We start from the raw sequence: 20,834 nt of genomic DNA, 5'->3' as shown, positions 1-20,834 counted from the left end.
TGGCTAGTTCACATTAATCCCAGCGAGTAGGTGTGGATTTGGTCTATCCAGAGATCCTCCTCTACATTAGAATATCTGGTCTACCAACATACTAGCAGCTCAAATTCTTACATTTGAAGAATGTGGAGAATACCAGATTATGTTCAAGGTATTTAGTCAGGATTATATGTTAAGAATGCAGCTCACCTACACTGTGCAGATATAATTCTGTCAAATGACTAATATATGATGACTGTATATAAATACCCTTTGGTAATAATCTGCATACTTTTTCCTTACTAAACTAATATTCTTCACCCAACTACTGACCATATAGCACTGTGTAACTGTGAAGAGTGTAAATATGGTTATAGAATATAGAATACAGACTAGCATTCAGATCTGACTCAAAAGCTGACTGATAAAATCATGTCTATTTTCAAAATAGCCTACTACATACTTTATACCACATACAGTATATACTGTATACAGTATAATGGTCCCCATAATAGTATGCAGTATAGTATCCAGTGACAATTGCAAACTATAATATGGGGTCACGTGTGAAGGCTCCACTCACTTGTGAAAGATTTTCTGCCACCGTTGCACGACTGGATACAGTACATCACCAGGATTTCCCTGGTCATGTACTGGAATATATGGAAGGTAGCAGTATGCCATCCAGGTCTCTTTCATGTACTGGAAATTTTTATTTTGGTAGTATACTGCATATGATATACTGTCTAGGGTCACAATTTGTACATATTATGTAGTCTATTTTGAACACCACGCTTGAAACGTTGACGTTTTACTTTTAAATACGTCACATTAAGGAAGTAAACTATATCCTCATTTCCAATTCACATTGACTTTAATATTTCAGTCTTCAATTTCACTGTGTTGACAGTCGAATACAATGCAGAAACTTTAAGAAACATTCCATTATTAGTGATTAACCATCAACAGCCCATGTTGATTTAACTGATTTAAAAAATGTATTATTTTAGTGCTCATTTTGTTCAATTCCCAGTCCCAGAATCCCAGCTCCAAATTTTTGATGAAAATGTCATGACAGCAATCATAGTGTTAACGTTATATGCAGTTCTTATCCAGAGTTGTTTCTTTACAATATAATTTAATACTACTGTTTTTACACATTATTTTGTACATAGTTTCAGGGGTTTAAAGTCCAGTTCTGGGCACAACAGCAACTGTAACAGCTCACCAGTGGAATCTGTTAGTACAGGCACACCTAGGACAATTGGTCCCACATCCAGACATGAACTGGAATTTCATTCACTACATTTCAGTGGCTCAGTCGATGCAGGTGAGGGTGCCGTTTGTGCATCTGTCTTTCAGAGCCCGAGTCCTCAGCCCCTCTCACAGATCACCTCGATCACGCTCTGCTCCATCGGGGAAGGGTCCAGGCACCGGTGGGCAGCGCTCCCCACGATCTCATCCAAAAGGAAGTGGACCAGGTTCTCGTCGGACACAAAGCGCCACAGATACATCTGCAGGTAGTGGCAGTCCACCTGGATCTGCTGGAGCCCGTACCGGCCGAACGTGCGCAGGCGAACGCACTCCAGGAACGTCTTCAGGCTAATCTTGATGATCCCGGTAAGGACGGAGACCTGAGAGAGGAAGGGGGGTACCAGAGAGAGAGGACAGGAGTGAAGAGTGTGTGTGTGCGCACATGCTACCAGGTGGTTTTGTTTATATAGTCCATTTTATATCAATGGAATGAAAACAGAGCTGTGTCTAAAATGACAGTAGCTTAATTCATTATGAACACAGCACAGACAGTCAGAATGGAGCCGATCAGAAGAAACTTTATTAATTTAATTTATTTAAATTAATTAATACAGTTCTGTATTGTGACAATCACTGTTACCTTGTTGAATTCTACTGGGCTGAAGATGTCGATCCTCTCTGAGAAAAGCTTGTGGATGTTACTGAGCAGATTTGTGTCCATCGGAGCACTGCACAACGGAGCATATAAACATATACTCCTCAGTCTTGGCATTTAATTCCCATCCAGTAGGAATATCAATCCTGTCTTTGGAATCGTCACCATAATTTCCCATTTTGGATGAATACACGATATACTCTCCCTCTAGTCTGGGATCAGAAATGGTATTTTGTGTGCGTGTGTAGTGGTATCTATCTCATAGCTGTGTGTATAAGTAGATAGTTGTGTGTGTGTGTGTGTGTGTGTGTGTGTGTGTGTAGTGGTGTTTATCTCATAGCTGTGTGTATAAGTAGAAGGTTGTATGTGTGTGCAGTGGTGTTTATCTCATAGCTGTGTGTATAAGTAGAAGGTTGCGTGTGTGTGTGTGTGTGTGTGTAGTGGTGTTTATCTCATAGCTGTGTGTATAAATGGAAGGTTGTGTGTGTGTAGTGTTGTTTATTTTATAACTGTGTGTATAAGTAGAAGGTTGTATGTGTGTGCAGTGGTGTTTATCTCATAGCTGTGTGTATAAATGGAAGGTTGTGTGTGTGTGTATAAATGGAAGGTTGTGTGTGAGTGTGTGAGAGTGTGTGTGTAGTGGTGTTTATCTCATAGCTGTGTGTATAAGTGGAAGGTTGTGTGTGGGTGTGTGTGGGGTGTGTGTGGGGTGTTGATCTCATACCTGGGTGTGTAACTGGGAGTGTAGCGTATCTGCTGTCGTGAGCTGCTGTACACAGAGAATGTACGCTTGCTGGAGTCACTGCTGTGAGCTTTTCTTACACCTTCCTCATACAGCAAACCTACCTACAACACACACACACGTAGGCACGTACACACACACACACACACACACACACACACACACACACACACACACACACACACACACACACACACACACACACACACACTCTGTAACTCATTATCCAAATATACAAATTATTATTCACTTACACCCAACCATCTTCAACTATCTCTTCCTACATCAACAACTGAAACCCTAATCCCCAAATGCAGCTTTAGAAAACAATTAAGTCACAATAATTCTTCATGTTATGAAACTGACATTTTCCTGACACATAGTGATTTGGATTTCAGAGATTTTGTACAAAATGTATTTTAGAAGAGATTGACTGTAGGAAACCCTGGGCTACATACTGATTGGGCTCCATGTCAGTATGCATTATTGAGTATGCAACTAGAATTAATTTGTATTGTTTGCATTTGTTGTACACTAGATGTACACTAGATACTACACTACAAACTTCTGTGTAGATGAGTATACAATATGTAGTAGATTTTGTAGTAATAGAAATGTAATGTACAGTTTTTCTTTTCAACAGTTTCTCTTTTAAATTGTGATTTTTTAAAAAGAGAAACCAGCTAAGTAAATTTGTTAGAATTTATTTGTACCTGGATGAAGCTTAACACACATGTATCCATCTTAAGGTTGTCTCTCACTAGCAAAAGATTCACCTGAACATCAATGGAGGTGGTGTCCTCGACGACCCTCTTCATCACGGCACGGACGTTACGAGGCTCTATGGTGTTAACCCAGTCTCTGGTCTCCACACTCTTCCTCAACATCTGGGAGATTATTAATCCCTGGACCTACACCAAATACAAAAACACCAGCACATGAGACCGTGGAACCTTTATGGTAAAGTGTCGGGCAGTGGAGGAGAAGCCAGAGGAACTCCAGGCCCACACAAATGGCTCACAGCTCACATAGATTGAAAGGCAGCAGTATTCTCGTTGGTACCTTCACGTAGTGGTTGAGCAGCTTCTGCGCAGCCTCTCGAGCATCAGAGCACAGAGCAGTTACTGCAGTCACTGGAGAATGATGCTTCACCGGAGAGAGTAGAGGAACGCATGAGACCACAGAGACCCAATCTGAGCCTAAACTGATTTTAACAACCTCTTCACATCAGATAAAAAAATGTGTTTGCTAGAGTTATTGGGCTGCCTAAACATTTTAGCTAAAGCTTTCTTGCAGGAGGTTGGTTGTATTTTTATATGACTAATTACCTCCACATTGTTAAAATACACGTAAACCTAAAAGATGCAAAGTTGACTCAGGTACGGCATCTGAGTTATGCTGTCTGATGTCAGCTATGGCTGTAAAGGTCACTAATGCACAAAGTAGCATTTCTACAGTAGTAGTGGATGCCAAGCCAGCAGGCCTCTAGAGCCAAGGCTGTTCTCAGAACAGTGATCTACGCTCCCACGGGAGAGATTTCACGGGAGAATTATCTACTGTAGATCCATTCTGTTAAAACTTGAGTGCAAGTTATGTGGACTCTACTAGTCCTTATTCTTACCCTGATGTACACAAAGAGCTTTCATGTGACACAAAACCATCAGTACCTGGACGAGGAACTGCTCATCCGTGAGAGTGAGAATGTAGGAGATGGTGGAGGTCTCGTAGTCCAGGCACAAACGGGACAGTAGCAGGAGGAGTGCAGGTGGGGTGGAGCCCCCTCGGTCTCCTGCACTCTCACAGAAGTGACGAGACGACTGACAGACGAACTTAATGAAGCTCACTACCAGCCCCTCTCTCACCCCCTGACTGCAGAACTCCCCCTGAGGGTCAGAGCAGAGTCAGAGCAGGAGAATGAGACCAAAAATCCCATTACTCAGACCAACTAAAACATTATTACATTACATTATTACTAGACCCACTCTATATATGACTGGGTGGTTAAAACGCCTGTAAATGAGCACTTTACCTTGAAATAAGGCTTGTTGGAGAAGGTGATATCTTTTGCAGTAAAGAGATGCACTGAGGCCAGAACTGTCTTGATCTGATTCAGAATGGAGTTAGATAAGGAGGTCAGCAGGTCTGGAAGACTGGGCGGAGCATCTTTACCAGGAGGACCGCCTCCTCCCAGAGCCCCACCTCCTACAGCACTTGATCCACCCACTGTAAGCCGTGGGGCCGCAAGGGCCTGTCTGACATCAGTGAGGCTGTCCAGATAGAAGCTCTGTAAGGCCGACAGGTATTGTTTAATTCTCTCCCTCGCAGCCTGAACTACAATCTCGGTGCCTCGGCTAGGCACAGCTGACCCAGGAAGTAGTTTCGACACAGCCTGGAGTCGGCGGTGGAAACGGTCCAGTGCTCTCACCAGTAGAGAATTATCTCCCACCCCTTTCTCTTCCTGTATCCTTCGCTCTACCAGAGAGAAGTATCTGCCTGCTAAGGAGTCCACAAATATGTGCAACTTACTACTAGCCATCTGAGGTATATTCTTTGAGGCTAGTTCGCCCTCTTGTGGACGGTTGATGAATAACTCCTGATAAGAGGCGATGACCAGACAGAGGCTGCTGACAAACTCATTACATCCTCTGTCAATGAACTCTAGAATGTCTGTCCTAGCAGACAGCGAAGGGAAAATACTAGAACTTGAGGACTCAGAAGGAGATAAAGGGTTTGGTCCAGCGATTGGCTTATGGGTGGAGCCTCCAGCAATATCTGTAGCCGTTGAAACTGTGAGCTCCTCCTCTAAACCATGAAGGTCTGCCTCTAGTCTGGTGTGTGCGTGGCTTAGGAACTTGTCACAGAGTTCCTCTGCTGGCTCATCCAATTGCAACAGAAGCTCCACACACTCTGACAGCTCCTTAGCACTCGTGCCTCCATCCCTGCACACACACACACACACACACACACACACACACACACACACACACACACACACACACACATGTTTACAGAGTAAATATTACCATATATAAAACTAGGTGTATTAATGCCAGTCATGGAGAGCCCCAGCACAGGTTCAGGTTTAAGCTCATCATCTTATGAACTGCATCAAGCATGCTGGGAGATCATAAACCATTCTGGGCAATGAATGAATGTTTCAATTTATATAGCGCCTTATCAGGATACCCAAGGCGCTATACAATTGTTAACACAGCTAAGTCACAGACAACCAATCACACACCGGCGAGAAGCGGCAGCCAATTGCGCACAATGGATGTGAGAAACATTGGAATATTCTTCTAATGTTTAAAACCACATAATAGAATATCCATTTGGTTTTTACAAAATGTATGATGGTCAACATCAATCTTGGAGTGCAAAAAAGGGCAACTGTGGTAAAAACAGGTCACCCGTGCAGAAACTTGTTCTTTCTACAAATAACTACAGAATTTTACTGGTACAATTCTGACAACAATAGGCCATTGCAAACAGCTTCCTGTTATCCGGCGTACATGCCACGCGTGCCCTATGAGACTACGTTTGTGTTCAGCACACCTGAACTTCTGCCGCAGGTGCTTGGCGAGCTGCTCCATGATGGCGTGGCAGTCGTCCTGGATGCCTCTGAACGACGGCATGTGGCAGTACATCTGCAGAACGCAGCGGGCACGGCGGTGGAAGGTCACCGCCTGGGCGTACGCCTGCATCTCCAGGCACTTGTTCAACCTCGCCGGCAACTCAAACAGGAACTGGAGTTTGCGCAAGAGAGTGTGAACACCTGGAAAGATGAAGAGGAAGAGGGAGAGTGAGAGAAAGGGAGGGGTAAAGAGATAGAGTAACAGAGAGAGAAGGGACATAGAAGTAGAAAAGAGGACAGAGAGAATCAGAAAAGGAGGAAAAAATAAGTGACTCAAGCAGGAAAGTAGAAAGTAACACAGTAACCCCCTCAGCCAAGTGTGGGAATGACCTCCACACTCTCAGTAACATTACATTACATTAAATGTGCTTTAACCCAAATAACCTGATGGATGAAAACAAATGAATGAATGAGGTGTCCATGCCTGACAGTTTGGTGATCTGGGCGTGTTGGCCCTGCAGCGTGCCACTGATAGAAGCACTAAACTCAGTGATAGCAGCCATGTTGGTAGACAAGCAGTCCATCTCATCTTCCATCTTCTTGAAGTCATTTTTCATTTTTCTAATTGTATCTGGGGACGGTAAATATCACAAACACGTTTAGCAGAATTATACATGCATCTTCGTGTGCTGATGTAAAGAAACAGGCTTATTTAAGGCCTACTCAACTTAATGTCATACAACACAGACAAATAACCATCAAAAATAGACTGACCCGTGGCTGAAATGAACTTATTGTAGTTTTCATACACCAGCGTCTGCATGTCACTGTCTAAAGACCGAATCTGTTTCACCATGCAGTTCTCTTGATCCATCAGCTCTGCAAGCGAACACTCCTTCCTCAACTAACACAGCAACATGCCAGAAGAAACCAGCATTTATTTACATCGCATTGTCCGTGTATTGATGTCAAGCACGATATGTACTCATCCGAAGAAGTGACAAAGATCACAATGTGTTTCAAACACTGAACATATTTCATGGAATAAATTCTATGATTTCTTTACAAAACACCGATTCATGTATGAACTCAAACGTGTAACTAGTTTATTACGTTATACTATGTTTATTTGCAGCAGTTTGTAAACATGTTAACATCTGTGCTGTACCTCCTGTATGATTTAACATGGACGTTTCGAACCGGACTAGTACCTTATTCAGATAAACCTCTGGATCAAAATGTGGCCCGTTTATATCGCAGGGATCCAGCGATTCGGCTTCTTCTACGCGCTTCCCTTCTTCATTCAACCCATAATAAAGCTTCAGCATACCGTGAACACGACGCTTACGCGCCGGGTCAGTGTCCGGTGGGGACGTAGAGTCGGAAGAACCACGATCAATATCCATTTTATCACCCCAACGCTTCTGGCTGCTAATGGTACTTGTTGACGCAGTAAATATGACAGACTTTATTGGAACAGCTGTCAGATCTGGACTCTCATCTAGCGAGCTTCCTATTGCCAGAACTACCCGAACCAGGGGCGGTGCAAAATGGCACCGATTTCACATTTTTCAAAATAAAAGTCAAAATACTCTAGCGAACTGCTTAGACTCAATCCGAATGTTTCGGTAATAGTGCACCTGCGTAACGGTAACATTTATTTCCCCACATTTCCAAAATCTATGTACATCGGTCAGGTTTGTATTTTAGCGGTGGGGCTGCCTCCTTCTTTATGCGAAACCTCTTTACGTGTATTTTCTCCTACGCTGACCCGTCACATTTTTAATTTGCAAAGGTCCATTTCTCAGGAGCACAGTGGTAACGTCACTGTTTTCGAAATAAAAAAGGGTAGAGGCCGCCCAGTTTTCCCGAGCATTTCTGCTTAAGCATAGCAGAGCTTTTTCTGCGGTCTGGAATAAACCAAACGATCTATGTTTAGATTTGTCTTCATCTATATAGACTAAGAGAACACCGGTAATGTGTTTAATGAACTGAATATTTGTTTTACCTGCGTATCTGTTTGAACGACAGCTACATTGATCACTGAGATAGCGTTGTATTGGTATGAAGGTGCATTTCCCAAGTCTGCCACTGCACCTGGCGTAGTTATTCAGTGGAGTGGATGATATGAGACAGTGCAGCACTCCTGGCTTAAATTTCCTAATTTATGTGCCATTAACGTAGCTTAATTTTATCTGGTTTTCTAGTGCTTAGTATTACCTGTTTGATACTTACTAAAATACATAGTAAGAGATATCAAAATACCAACTCAATATCATCAATTTAGTGAAGGCAGTTTTAAGCTTATTTTTTCTAAACACATTAAAAGCACTCAAGATTATCAGTTTATTTAAATATAGATATAAAAAATCCATGAACAAAACATTTTCTGGTGGTATGTCAAAATTAGTACAAAGCATGAAAAGTTATAGTGTTGCAAACTTGAGTTTGGTTAGTCACCATCAGTTCATAGTGCACATTATTTAAAGTCACAAATTTAAGCGGCACAAAGTTATTAATTCACACAAAAATTGATATGGTCACAGAACAGTGATGTCATGGTCCAGCTAGTTAGACAGTTCGAAAATTCAACCACAAACAAGAAAGGTGCTTCCTTACCATGTCACTCAGTTTAGATTAAACTGTCTGGAAACCACTGACAATTCAATAAAAATACAAAATAAAGAGACTTTCATACATGATTTACAGGGAACACACTATGCAAATACAAAAGGTAGTTTATATTGGTCAAACTTTAACATTGCTAAAGTTTTTATTTTATTTTAGACATAACTCGGTTCATTGACTCACAATGACATATCTTGCTAATATGCGCAACATGTCCTATCTTAAGTCTATAGCAGGCAGACAATACATGGCGCCTCAGCATGCAGTAGAACCCCTTACACACGGAGGTGATGATGCACGTGTTGTGCAACCATAATGAAAATGTCTAGTTGAATGGTTTAAAAAGAATATACTCACGGCACCTACAATTTACACCGACAAACTGTATACTGGCACTTTACTTATGCTGCACAGTTTAATGCTTTTTATTATTTGCAATTCACAAATACTCAAGTGTTTCATTAGCATAAGGGAAGGTTCCATAGTGTTACAGGCTATTTGATGAAAAGTCTGAAAAATCATGCATATTCCACCATCAGTAAACAAAACTCGTTTTAAGGCAGACAGGACAGCAGATAGACTTGCCTGATCGTTGTTTACCATCTGTAACCGCATCATTCAGTTAGTTCCATTTTCATGGGTTTTATAATAAACCAAAGTACATTCAGGCTTTAAGTGATTCAAGTGACGTGCAGTCTAAGGTCTATACACAGTTTCCAGATATAAAACTCAGAACTTGACCATATGATCAGCAAGCAGCCACACACATTTTTTTTCTTCCATTTTTCAAAATGGGAGTATATTTAAGTCAGGAGTGGCAGGTGATCTGAGAGTAATAACTGACATTCAACAGGGCATTTAGTTTGTTCAGCTGAATGAATACAGGGCAACATGGTAGAGGGCACTTACATGGTCAAACAGCTAATCAGGTTTGGGATAATTAGGCTAGCTGTAAACAAATACCAGTAAATGACTACAGTCTGCCACACAGACTGTGATTTACACCAGCACAAGTGACCCACTGCAGCAGCAGGAACAGAGAAGGCCCCCAGATCTTATTACCACCATGTTGTTTGGTAGAAGTATCCTTCAGAAACATAAAGACCCTGGGAAAACCACCGAGGTTGTGTGTGTGGGCCCATGGTGAACATCTGCCTGTTGGGTGAGTAAAGCCCTGGTGAATGCAGGAGACTGGAGGCACGGATTCCTTTAGTGCAGAAGGCAGAGTGTGAGCAGTCACAGTGCATCTGTCTCCAATCCTGGACTGTTCACCTCTGCTGCCACATTGGGAGTTTTGGTTAGATGGGTTTTGCATAGTTTACATTTGCATTCAGTGACAGATGCACAACTCCTAATGACCCCGCCCCTCCCCCCTCCACCTGTTTCACTTTCTGCATTATAAAGTGTCAACAATCTGGAAACATGGTTTAAGTGTCAACATCAAATTTCATCAAATATCACTCAACAGAGAGAACCATAACTAGAGCTATAACTTATGCCTGTTACATCAACATTATAAGTATATTACCCATATACAGTGGTTCAACTTTTTATAATCTTGGTCCAAACTCTGTCCATTCAGTTCATGACAACAAGGTGTCTTTGAATCTCAATGGGCAGATGTAGTTTTGGTCTCAGGGCTGCAGGTGGCAGTGTTCACGTTGATTTTCACCCCTGCTCCAAACCATCAGTCACTTGAACGGTAGAGTAAGTGGGAGGGGCCTGCCTGGTGAAGAAGGAAGCTGCTCTCTTTGGCTTCAGGCGCTTGATTTCTTTACCTGAACATACAGAGCAGAACATTCTAAACCCAACATGGTACATTAAGACTCAACACAGAACCTACAGTTATCAAAGAACCAATTACATCTCATGTACATTTCTGATATGCACTAATTACACATCGTTTCAAAAAAAAATATTTCAAAGTTATTAACAATGATTCTAAACCACCTCTCCTGAACACTGGCTGTTCCGCTAGGCCTCCCTCCACTTCTGCCCCGCCCCCTGATTTGTTGACTCCACCCTCCACCACTACTGCCCCACCCACTGAGCCGCTCACCGTCGTCTACGTAGCTGATGGTGCTGAGCGTGTGCACTCGGCTGCACACCACGCTGTTCTGCCTGCGCAGTTTCCTCCTGCGCTGCTCTCGTACCCGTTCGTCGCCGCCCACCTGTCCTGCAGGTGTGTGGGAGGGCGACGCCTCCCCGTCTGCTGAGGCCGACGCCTCCCCCACTGCCCGCAACTCCACACAGAATTCAATCAGGCCACTCATCAGCTCGGCCTAGAACACACAACATGAAGACCAAAGACCACTAAAAAAGATGTCCTTCCAATATGTCACATGACCACTGCAAACATCACACAGAGGGAAAAACATGTGATGTATATTCCATAAACAGAGTGAATAACGGATGCACAGTTATGGAGGTGTGTGCACCTGCTTTGAGTAAATCTTCAGTAACTTGTTCACGGACACGCCAGCCTCCTCCCCGTCAAATTCCAGCCACAGTATATGGGAGTCTCCCTCCGTCTCTGGGTAGCTGTGGTCCCAGGAGAGCTCGCTGAAGCGCAGGCCCAGCAGGACATGCTGAGTCAGAGCAGAACAGGCGTATGAAGACGGGGTGGAGCAGGATACGATTTCATCTCTTTGGGGAAACGTTTTGAGAATCTTAATATGGCCGAGATTAAGGAATGTGGGCGGAAGTTACACATTAGGCCAGTAGAGCTATGGACTATAATGGCGCATTTCCACTAGTGCCTGCTTGGCGCGGTACGGTTCGATTCGCGACGGTTTGTGAGTGTTTCCATTAGTACCAGGACCCGTTTAGCCGGTACTTTCGGGTACTATTTTCGTACCGACTCGCTCGAGGTTCTAACCGTTCCGAAGCGGTACAGTTCTGTGACGTGGAGGAACAGCATGACACTGATTGGCCAGGGAGTGTCGTCACAGGTTGCGTCAGGAGAGCGACTCCTCCGCTATGCTATGAACTCCTCAGCCATTTTTAAAACCCAAGGAGCGAAGTCTGTTCCGGTGTTCTGTCGATTTTTCCTACCCATCGAAAATTCATACCAAGGCTTACTGCGCACGCGCAAGTCGCTTTTACGTCACTATTTTGGTGGCCGCCTACTACACCCATCGATTTTTCCTGCCTGCTAGCGAATTTCAACAGTGCAGTACTATTTAGTCCTTTCAATAGTGCAGTAAGTTAATTTCTTGTTTATAATTCCTTCTTTGTTTGCAATTGCAATGTTTTCGACGAATTTCAACAGTGCAGTACTATTTAGTCCTTTCAATAGTGCAGTAAGTTAATTTCTTGTTTATAATTCCTTCTTTGTTTGCAATTGCAATGTTTTCAACTGTGCATTAAGTTAACTAGTTGATTAAAATGTTTTAAACAGCGCCGTTTTACTACCTGTTATTACCTATTTATAGGGACTTGGATATTTCCGCATAATGATTGAGCCGTGTAGTGTATTATTATTAATAATACACTAATACGCAAAATAAAACTTTTATTTTAAAGCTCGTCCTACTTTTTAAACGCTGATTTGCGCTACATTACGACGTTTCCATAAGGTAAACAAACTAAGAGATACGTCTACAATAGGCTACTACTTTTTAAACGCTGATTTGCGCTACATTACAACGTTTCCATAAGGTAAACAAACTAGAGATACGTCTACAATACTACTTTTTAAACGCTGATTTGCGCTACATTACGACGTTTCCATAAGGTAAACAAACTAAGAGATACGTCTACAAATACTACTTTTTAAACGCTGATTTGCGCTACATTACAACGTTTCCATAAGGTAAACATTTACATTACATTTACGGCATTTAGCAGACGCTCTTATCCAGAGCGACTTACAAAAGTGCTATGTAGTTGCTTGGAATCTCCAAGGTAGAATAGATAGTCCTGAACACAAGGTACTCTAAGCTGGAAAAACCACTAGACGAAAGTCAAATGATACCTAACAATTATACCTGAATATACACATCCCCTGAGGAAAAAGACAGTAAACAATTCCTATAACCCAATTATGCACAATACCTGAGGAAAGAGACGATAAAGTACAATAGACAAAGCATAATTATGCAAAGTGCACTTGAAAGAGGTGGGTCTTCAGTCGGCGTCTGAAGACAGCAAGTGACTCCGATGTTCGGACACACAAGGGAAGTTCATTCCACCACCTTGGAGCCAGGACAGAGAAAAGTCTGGATGCTTGTCTCCCATGTGTCCTGGATAATGGAGGGTCAAGACGAGACATACTTGAGGCGCGGAGGGCTCTAGGTATGCATCTGGGTTTTACCATGGCCATCAAGTAAGGAGGAGCTGGACCATCCTTTGCTTTGTAGGCCAGCACCAGGGTTTTATATTTGATGCGGGCAGCTACCGGAAGCCAGTGGAGGGAGGACAGCAAGGGAGTGACATGGCTGAACTTGGGAAGGTTGAAGACCAACCAAGACTAAACAAACTAAGAGATACGTCTACAATACTACTTTTTAAACGCTGATTTGCGCTACATTACAACGTTTCCATAAGGTAAACAAACTAAGAGATACGTCCACAAATACTACTTTTTAAACGCTGATTTGCGCTACATTACGACGTTTCCATAAGGTAAACAAACTAAGAGATACGTCTACAAATACGCGTTCCCAAGGACACGGTAGGAAAATTCGACAATGTAGGAAAATTCGACAGACTAGTCTATAAATACTCGCTGCCAGCTGATACGGTAGGAAAATTCGACAAAGTAGGAAAATCCGACAGAACACTAGTCTGTCGAATTTTCCTACCTTGTCGAATTTTCCTACCGTGTCCGTTGGCATCGCGTATTTGTAGACGTATCTCTTAGTTTGTTTACCTTATGGAAACGTTGTAATGTAGCGCAAATCAGCGTTTAAAAAGTAGTATTGTAAACGTATCTCTTACTTTGTTTACCTTATGGAAACGTTGTAATGTAGCGCAAATCAGCGTTTAAAAAGTAGTATTTGTAGACGTATCTCTTAGTTTGTTTACCTTATGGAAACGTTGTAATGTAGCGCAAATCAGCGTTTAAAAAGTAGTATTTGTAGACGTATCTCAGTTTGTTTACCTTATGGAAACGTTGTAATGTAGCGCAAATCAGCGTTTAAAAAGTAGTATTTGTAGACGTATCTCTTAGTTTGTTTACCTTATGGAAACGTTGTAATGTAGCGCAAATCAGCGTTTAAAAAGTAGTATTGTAGTATTTCTTAGTTTGTTTACCTTATGGAAACGTCGTAATGTAGCGCAAATCAGCGTTTAAAAAGTAGGATGAGCTTTAAAATAAAAGTTTTATTTTGCGTATTAGTGTATACACGGCTCAATCATTATCATGCGGAAATATCTAAGTCCCTATAAATAGGTAATAACAGGTAGTAAAATGGCGCTGTTTAAAACATTTTAATCAACTAGTTAACTTAATGCACAGTTGAAAACATTGCAATTGCAAACAAAGAAGAAATTATAAACAAGAAATTAACTTACTGCACTATTGAAAGGACTAAATAGTACTGCACTGTTGAAATTCGCTAGCAGGCAGGAAAAATCGATGGGTGTAGTAGGCGGCCACCAAAATAGTGACGTAGAAGCGACTTGCGCATGCGCAGTAAGCATTGGTATGAATTTTCGATGGGTAGGAAAAATCGACAGAACACCTGTTGGTCCAAGCTAAAAAAGCTTAACGCGATTACCGGGCGGTGAAGGACCATAACGGACGCAGCGGAGCAAACCGCAAAGACTGGAAATGGTTCCAGCAAATGGATGCCATATACGGTCACCGGCCAGCCAGTAACGGAAGAGAAAGAGCTGGACAGACACGGCAATGTCAGTGCTGGAGGCCACGGAGAATGGTGAGTGTATTGTGATTTCAGTTTTACTACTAGGCTCGTAAAAGATGTAATATGAACGCATCTATTGTAAACGCAGGAATTTAGAGCTGTGTTTGTAGTTAATGTTACCACCACAGTCACTACTGTACAATAGCTAGCTCTTAGCCTTGCTAGTTGCTAGTTAGCTATAGCCATAAACAAAGCATCAGCAGCGATGACGTGCTACAGTTTGTGCAGTTACGCTATATCGTTGTTCCTTCACAGGAATACTTGTGTTTAATATTTGTTATTTTTTACGTTCAAGATTCCCCTTCCACTGACGAGGCGAGCGGAGTTGGCGGAAAATGTTTCCTTCAACCGGGCTTTCCTCGGGGTGCTTGGCGAACTTGTGAACACCATGCGAGACAGACGCCAGTAAAAGCACACAAAATGTTGCTTGTAGTACTATAAATATTTATTTCATATAAAGCTATACGTATATATTTGCTTTTTGCACTTTTTTTAACTATAACTATATTATTTACATATGTTGTACTTTAAATATCTATATTTCATAATAAAGTTTGATTTCATTTGATTGTATGACTGATGCTTTTTATGCAGGGTGTGCTCAGCCTGTTTGAGTAATACCAAATTATTATCAATAATTAGAGCAACCACATACAATAATGAAGATAAAGATAAATAAGATACAATAATGGTATGTGTTAAGAAGCATCGACCGGTGTTGTGGTCGCATACAAATGATGTCATGACACTACAACCCGCGCGCCAACAGCGACTCCACCCACATTGGGGTGGTCCACCATTGTAATGGAAACACAACGCGACCGTACCGTTCCGTTGCGAATCGACCCGTATCGAACCGTACCGCGCCAAGCAGGACCTAGTGGAAATGCGCCATAAGACGTATCAGCAAGTCAACCACATTGTTACTTACTGAATTTAGCCGTCAAAGAGTACCAAGAGTACCCGAGAGTATCATTAAGACATTTGGGGTGGTGGGTGGCCAGGCTGTTAGGCTGTTATGCAATCCCTCATGTCTTGGCACATGTAAAGAACATCAACATGTTCATAACTGAATTTCTTTTAGGCAAAAGATGGTGTTCTTATACCAGCAGCAGGAGTGCAGCCTACACCACCACGTGGGAATGGTTCCTACATCCCTTTTCTTAGTGCAGTAACAACGGGTGGTGTTTTTTTTTTTTAGCATTCCAGACACACCAACAAAAACAAAAGGGTGTTTGAACTCCCATATCAAAAGCATCATCTACTGATGGCAAAACTCAAGTATACGTGGAGTCTACTTGTATAGGATCGCTCCACTAAGGATACAAACTCTGCACCCTTTATAGACTTCAAAACAATGGACATTACATATATTAATACACACTGATAAAACTATTTCAACTTGATTGGCTGGGATTATTTTGACCAGATGCACCAATTTGCATATTAGTCTGCACTATCAGCAAATACCAATGCTGTGTTCCAAGACTTGCTGACATTATGTAAACGCTCTGGTTACTGTTCATGCGAAACAGCTGGACGCTAAATTTGGAATTACGAACGGTTGGATGCTGATCAGCTCTCAGTAACAAACAAAGTTGACTGTTCAAGTTTTTCCATGTGTAACAGTAGGATATCACTGTAGTGTCAAGAAGCTTAACAACACTGACTACAGCTTTGTGTGCTCTAGCTATCAGTTTTTGCATTCTGGACAGTGGTTGCAGTGAATTGTAAGTTATCATGAGTCCTGTGACTGTAGGAACACTTCAAAAGTCATTACATTCAGCATAGTGCGAGTCTGAATGAAGACACACACCTTCTCCTTCATGTCTATGACGTAGACGCCCTCCAGACTGATCCCGACGCTAACAACCTTCCGGCCGCCTCGGTGCAGGATACCCTGGGCTGGCTTGTCTATCTCACCCATGAAGAAAGCACAGCTGGCAAAGACAAACACACTGTATGTAAGCAGCTACTCTTACGGCTGCGCATCACTACAAACGTGATAACGTTCGTTGTCCTGACGGTGGGTTTGTAAAAACATGCAGGGTGGACCTAAACATACAGAATGTTCAGCGTTGGCTCCTAAGTACACTACAATTCACAGTTTTCCATGTTTACCACTGAAGACAAAGACAACCTATGTGTAGGTCTTTAATTCTGTGTAAAACCTATTAACAGCTTTACAGCCAGTGCACAGCACGCAAGCTCATTTACACCTTCATTATTGTTGGAATATGTTTAACACATTTTTAATTTACTGGTTATACGTATTTTGACCTATAATAAATATGCCTAAAGTTACAGCAATTTCGAACAAAAGATCTGTGTTTTGAGAATGAATGTTCAGACCCATAGTATGGCAGGGCGTGGCAGGTAGTCAGGTACTGTCTGAGCAGTGCGGGAAGGTCCAGGGTGGTGCTGATGGTGCTGTATTCCCGTAGGAGATCTTGCTCTAGATCCGCTTGGCGCCCCGCCTTTGACCGCAGGGTGGAGAAAAAACCTCCACCTCCCAGCACTACGTGAGCTGGAACGAAGGAAGACAGCTTCTTCTCTCTGTGACACAGCAGAAGAGAGTCAACAATGTGAATACATCCATGTGCGTTTGAGTTCTAAAAACTTATCTAACATTTATTCTAAAATCACCTAAAAAAAAACAATACCTATTCTTCTGAGATGACCTCACCTAATAATCCACTTTACAACATTAGTGAAATGCTGGGTGATTCTTTTTTTTATTTAATTATATTTTGCTGGAAATTCAAATATCTTATGCCAATTTCACTAAGTAACAATGATGCTGGATTGAAGTAGATCCAACTTGTCGTTGTCTAGATGGTTTTCTCTTAATGCAACGTGCCAATAGCCTCATTCTGTTATAACCGTGACTAGTGAAAACAAACCCAAGAGAGATTGTGTATTGCTTATAGCGAGATTGTGTATTGCTTATAGCGAGCGGAAGGCCTGGAGAATGGTAATGTGCTTAGAGAAACAACAGGTCTACTGTTAAATCCCAATAGCACAGAAAGTACATACCACCACGACCACCACATACCTTACAGCTGTCACTAGTTTCTGTTCCTCGAGCCCAGTGCCAAGCTCTATGGCACAGGTCAAAGCCCCCAGCTTAACCCAGTGCTCAGGGTCACAGGGGTAGCGTCCTTCCAGGATATTTAACTTGGCTTCATCATAGAGAAGCCTCAGAACCCCCTCATCTTCAACCTGCAAACCTCAACAGAATGTAAATTATTACAAATACATGTTCACCAGAAAACCTAAAATAAATCAGACCAAGCCAAGAGTTTTACCTGAAGTTCTTTTGACCTGGGATAGAAAACATTTCTTCTGTACTGAAGACATGGTTCATCTTAAGACAAAAATAACAAAACCATTACACATTTTCAGTTCAATATGAACATGTATGAAATGCCATCCAATAGTATAAACACACACACTCGCGCTCTCTCTCTCACCTAGAGAGATATCCTCTGTAGAAGCTTGAGTGAAGCGGTACAGGAGGTCTTGCCACTGTCGGCACAGCTTGTAGGGCTGGTGTTTTGGTTTGAGCTGCAGCTCTGAAAAGCAACCAGTAATTGGCAAAGTTAAAATAGAAGGTAAAAATACAGATGTTACCTTTTTAAATAGCTCACCATATTAGAAGGCTTTCCACTTCAAAAGAATTATATTTCACATTTAAAAAAACATACAAATATCCCGGCATATCTCAGGAAGTAACAACACCATAAGCAGCCCCTGTGACATCCTCTTCAGCAATGCCAGGTTGAGACTGTAATGACCCGTTATGAATTCTGCCATTAAGCTCCTTGTTAGAGAACAACAAGTTGTGCAAAAAGTGAAACACTGAAGTGAAACATTGAACAGCTTGACTCGTAAAGGTTTTGCGAGGAGTGTATATAATGATTCGTAGAATAAATATGCTCTTAGTGCCTTTTGCAAACATATCCTAACGTGCAGCAAAAACTGGTTAACTAACTACACACACACACACCTAGAGCGGTTTGATTTCACTGCAGCACTGCAGTGTCAAGAACCAATTTAAAGCACTAAGATGTGTGTCAATTTTTACGTAGTGACAAGTAATGTTTTCAATATATAGAGTGAATTCTCGTTACCGAGTAAAGGGGAAGAGAGCCAAAAAGCAAATGCATCTTGAGCAGAGTCGGGAATGTTGAGGACCTCTCGTACGTTGCGGCCGAGCTCCTGTACACACACACACCCAACGCCCTCCACACACAAGTGTACAGCACTGTCGCTCACCAAGTACACAAGCACGTCCTGTGCTGGAGAGACAGATAAAACACACTGCTTACAATGTTATCGTGCTTTTAATAATGTAACTAACTGAGAAAGCACAAAAAACCCAAACTAACCACGGGTAACTGATGAAGCAACACTTCCTCGTTGTGACCGAGAATGCTCCGATGGTTCAGACGGGAATTCGCAATCATCTCCCTCCATCTACCCAAAACACAAACATACTAAACTATATCCAGCTACCTTTGTTAACGCCAACTAAAAACGATAAACTGACTGAACAAACTCACAGCTGGCTAGCTGCCTCGCTAACGCGCTCCTGCAACATAAACAACGTTAGCTAACCTAGCTAGCTAATCATACTTAGCAAGTTAGAAATAAAGTTATACATAATTTTACTACATCATTTTTGTGAGTTTCCAAGAAGTCATTGAATGTGGTGCCGACCGGTTACAAATGGACGAACCTGTTGACGAGGTGGCCAAGTTTGAGAATTAACACCAATTTACACCAATTCACTAACAACACAGTTTATTAGCTGGCTTAGCTAGCGACGCCAGGCGGACTGAAGTGATCTGATTTGGGGAGGTTTAACAGCTAAACGTCCACCGACCAGCCCGCTAGCCGGATTTTAATAAATATGTAACATTTTATTAACCCACTATCAAGCATAATACAACAATAATAATAATAATAAATACACACCTCGCTGTTATTACATATACAATCGTTTCAAAGTAGATACGCTAGCTGGGTTAGCTAAGGCAGCTAGCTGGCTAACAATCACCCAACACTCTCCCTGAGACTAAACGTTCCGGAGAGCTAAAGGGATCTAAGGCAACCAGTTGTGCCCACTCACCGAGAAGCTAGTTAGCTATATGCTATCAGCCGTTCGTTGTAATCGACGGTCTTGCTGTCAAGTAGAAAGTATTGACGTTAACTTCACGCCAGGTTACGAAAATTCTGGTGAGACCGCGCCAGCTTAGCTTAGCGACCCGCATAAACACAACAGCTGTCAGTATGACGCCAACGGGAGCGCGCGCTCGCACCGGAGGCGGTTTCCTGGCTCGATCCTTATCCTTATCCTTCGTTCTTTTGGATTAAGTGCCATCTGCTGACGTCTGAGTGAATTACCATTTAAATACCTACCGTAAAATACATGTTTGAGTTCTTATTAACCAATATATCTTTACTGAATACAACATTCTGATTACTGAAAGTACTGAGCAGTGATTTCTGATTTCTGCAAGAGGAAGCAGCACCATCGTTTAGAGGCATTTAGGAACAAGAGAGCCACACCTCAGCCACTCCACAACCGCTCTGAGGTCACTCAGAGTTGCATCATCATCAGAAAACATAGTAGTACAAAACATTGTAACAAACAAAATTTGATCCCATTGAAATGCACAAGTGATGTAAGCTATGATCAAGTCTTCAAAGTCTCCTTACTAAATGTCCGCTCACTCACAAACAAGTCTTTTATAATAGCTAAATTAATTGAAGATTATTGTCCGGACTTCCTTTTTCTAACAGAGACTTGGCTTGAAAGCAATGGAGCAATAGTGCTAAATGAAGCTTCGCCTCCTGACTTTAACTATTTTAATGTCTCTGGAGTAAATAAGAGAGGTGTTGCATGTTTTTACCATAAAGCATTCCTCTGTAAGCAGATCTCATTAGGGGAACATCCGGAATATCTGGCAGTAGATATATCTAACCCTATATATATATATATATATATATATATATATATATATATATATATATATATATATATGTATGTATGTATGTATGTATGTATATAGGGTTAGATATATCTACTGCCAGATATTCCGGATGTTCCCCTAATGAGATATATATATA

The 20,834-nt window shown here is 41.9% G+C and overlaps 2 protein-coding genes across 3 annotated transcripts; both read right to left on the bottom strand.

Annotated features, from left to right (window-relative positions):
• Positions 1-831: 831 nt before the first annotated feature.
• vps51 (VPS51 subunit of GARP complex) lies at positions 832-7,799 on the bottom strand. Its single transcript, XM_077019536.1, has 11 exons — positions 7,413-7,799; positions 6,976-7,105; positions 6,686-6,832; positions 6,183-6,402; positions 4,657-5,566; positions 4,295-4,510; positions 3,690-3,773; positions 3,404-3,538; positions 2,610-2,731; positions 1,871-1,958; positions 832-1,610 (listed from the first exon to the last, which is right to left on the bottom strand). Exons 1-11 carry the CDS (start codon positions 7,605-7,607, stop codon positions 1,350-1,352), a joined length of 2,508 nt encoding a protein of 835 aa, XP_076875651.1. The 5' UTR covers positions 7,608-7,799; the 3' UTR covers positions 832-1,349.
• A 734-nt stretch (positions 7,800-8,533) lies between these two features.
• Positions 8,534-20,179, bottom strand: frmd8 (FERM domain containing 8). 2 transcript variants are annotated; one of them, XM_077019534.1, is made up of 11 exons: positions 20,124-20,179; positions 19,091-19,178; positions 18,833-19,000; positions 18,173-18,274; positions 18,008-18,066; positions 17,755-17,921; positions 17,052-17,255; positions 16,516-16,639; positions 11,268-11,417; positions 10,889-11,111; positions 8,534-10,607 (listed from the first exon to the last, which is right to left on the bottom strand). In XM_077019534.1, the coding sequence occupies exons 1-11, from the start codon at positions 20,133-20,135 to the stop codon at positions 10,498-10,500; spliced, it is 1,407 nt and encodes a 468-aa protein (XP_076875649.1). In that variant the 5' UTR covers positions 20,136-20,179; the 3' UTR covers positions 8,534-10,497. The 2 variants fall into 2 exon arrangements, with proteins under 2 accessions (XP_076875649.1, XP_076875650.1); XM_077019535.1 differs by lacking the exon at positions 20,124-20,179 and adding an exon at positions 19,834-20,086.
• Positions 20,180-20,834: the final 655 nt, after the last annotated feature.

Source organism: Brachyhypopomus gauderio, chromosome 10, assembly GCF_052324685.1.
Source record: "Brachyhypopomus gauderio isolate BG-103 chromosome 10, BGAUD_0.2, whole genome shotgun sequence".
Lineage (NCBI taxonomy): Eukaryota > Metazoa > Chordata > Actinopteri > Gymnotiformes > Hypopomidae > Brachyhypopomus > Brachyhypopomus gauderio.
Note: the sequence above shows the minus strand (reverse complement) of the source record. Positions and strands in the feature narration are given on the sequence as shown.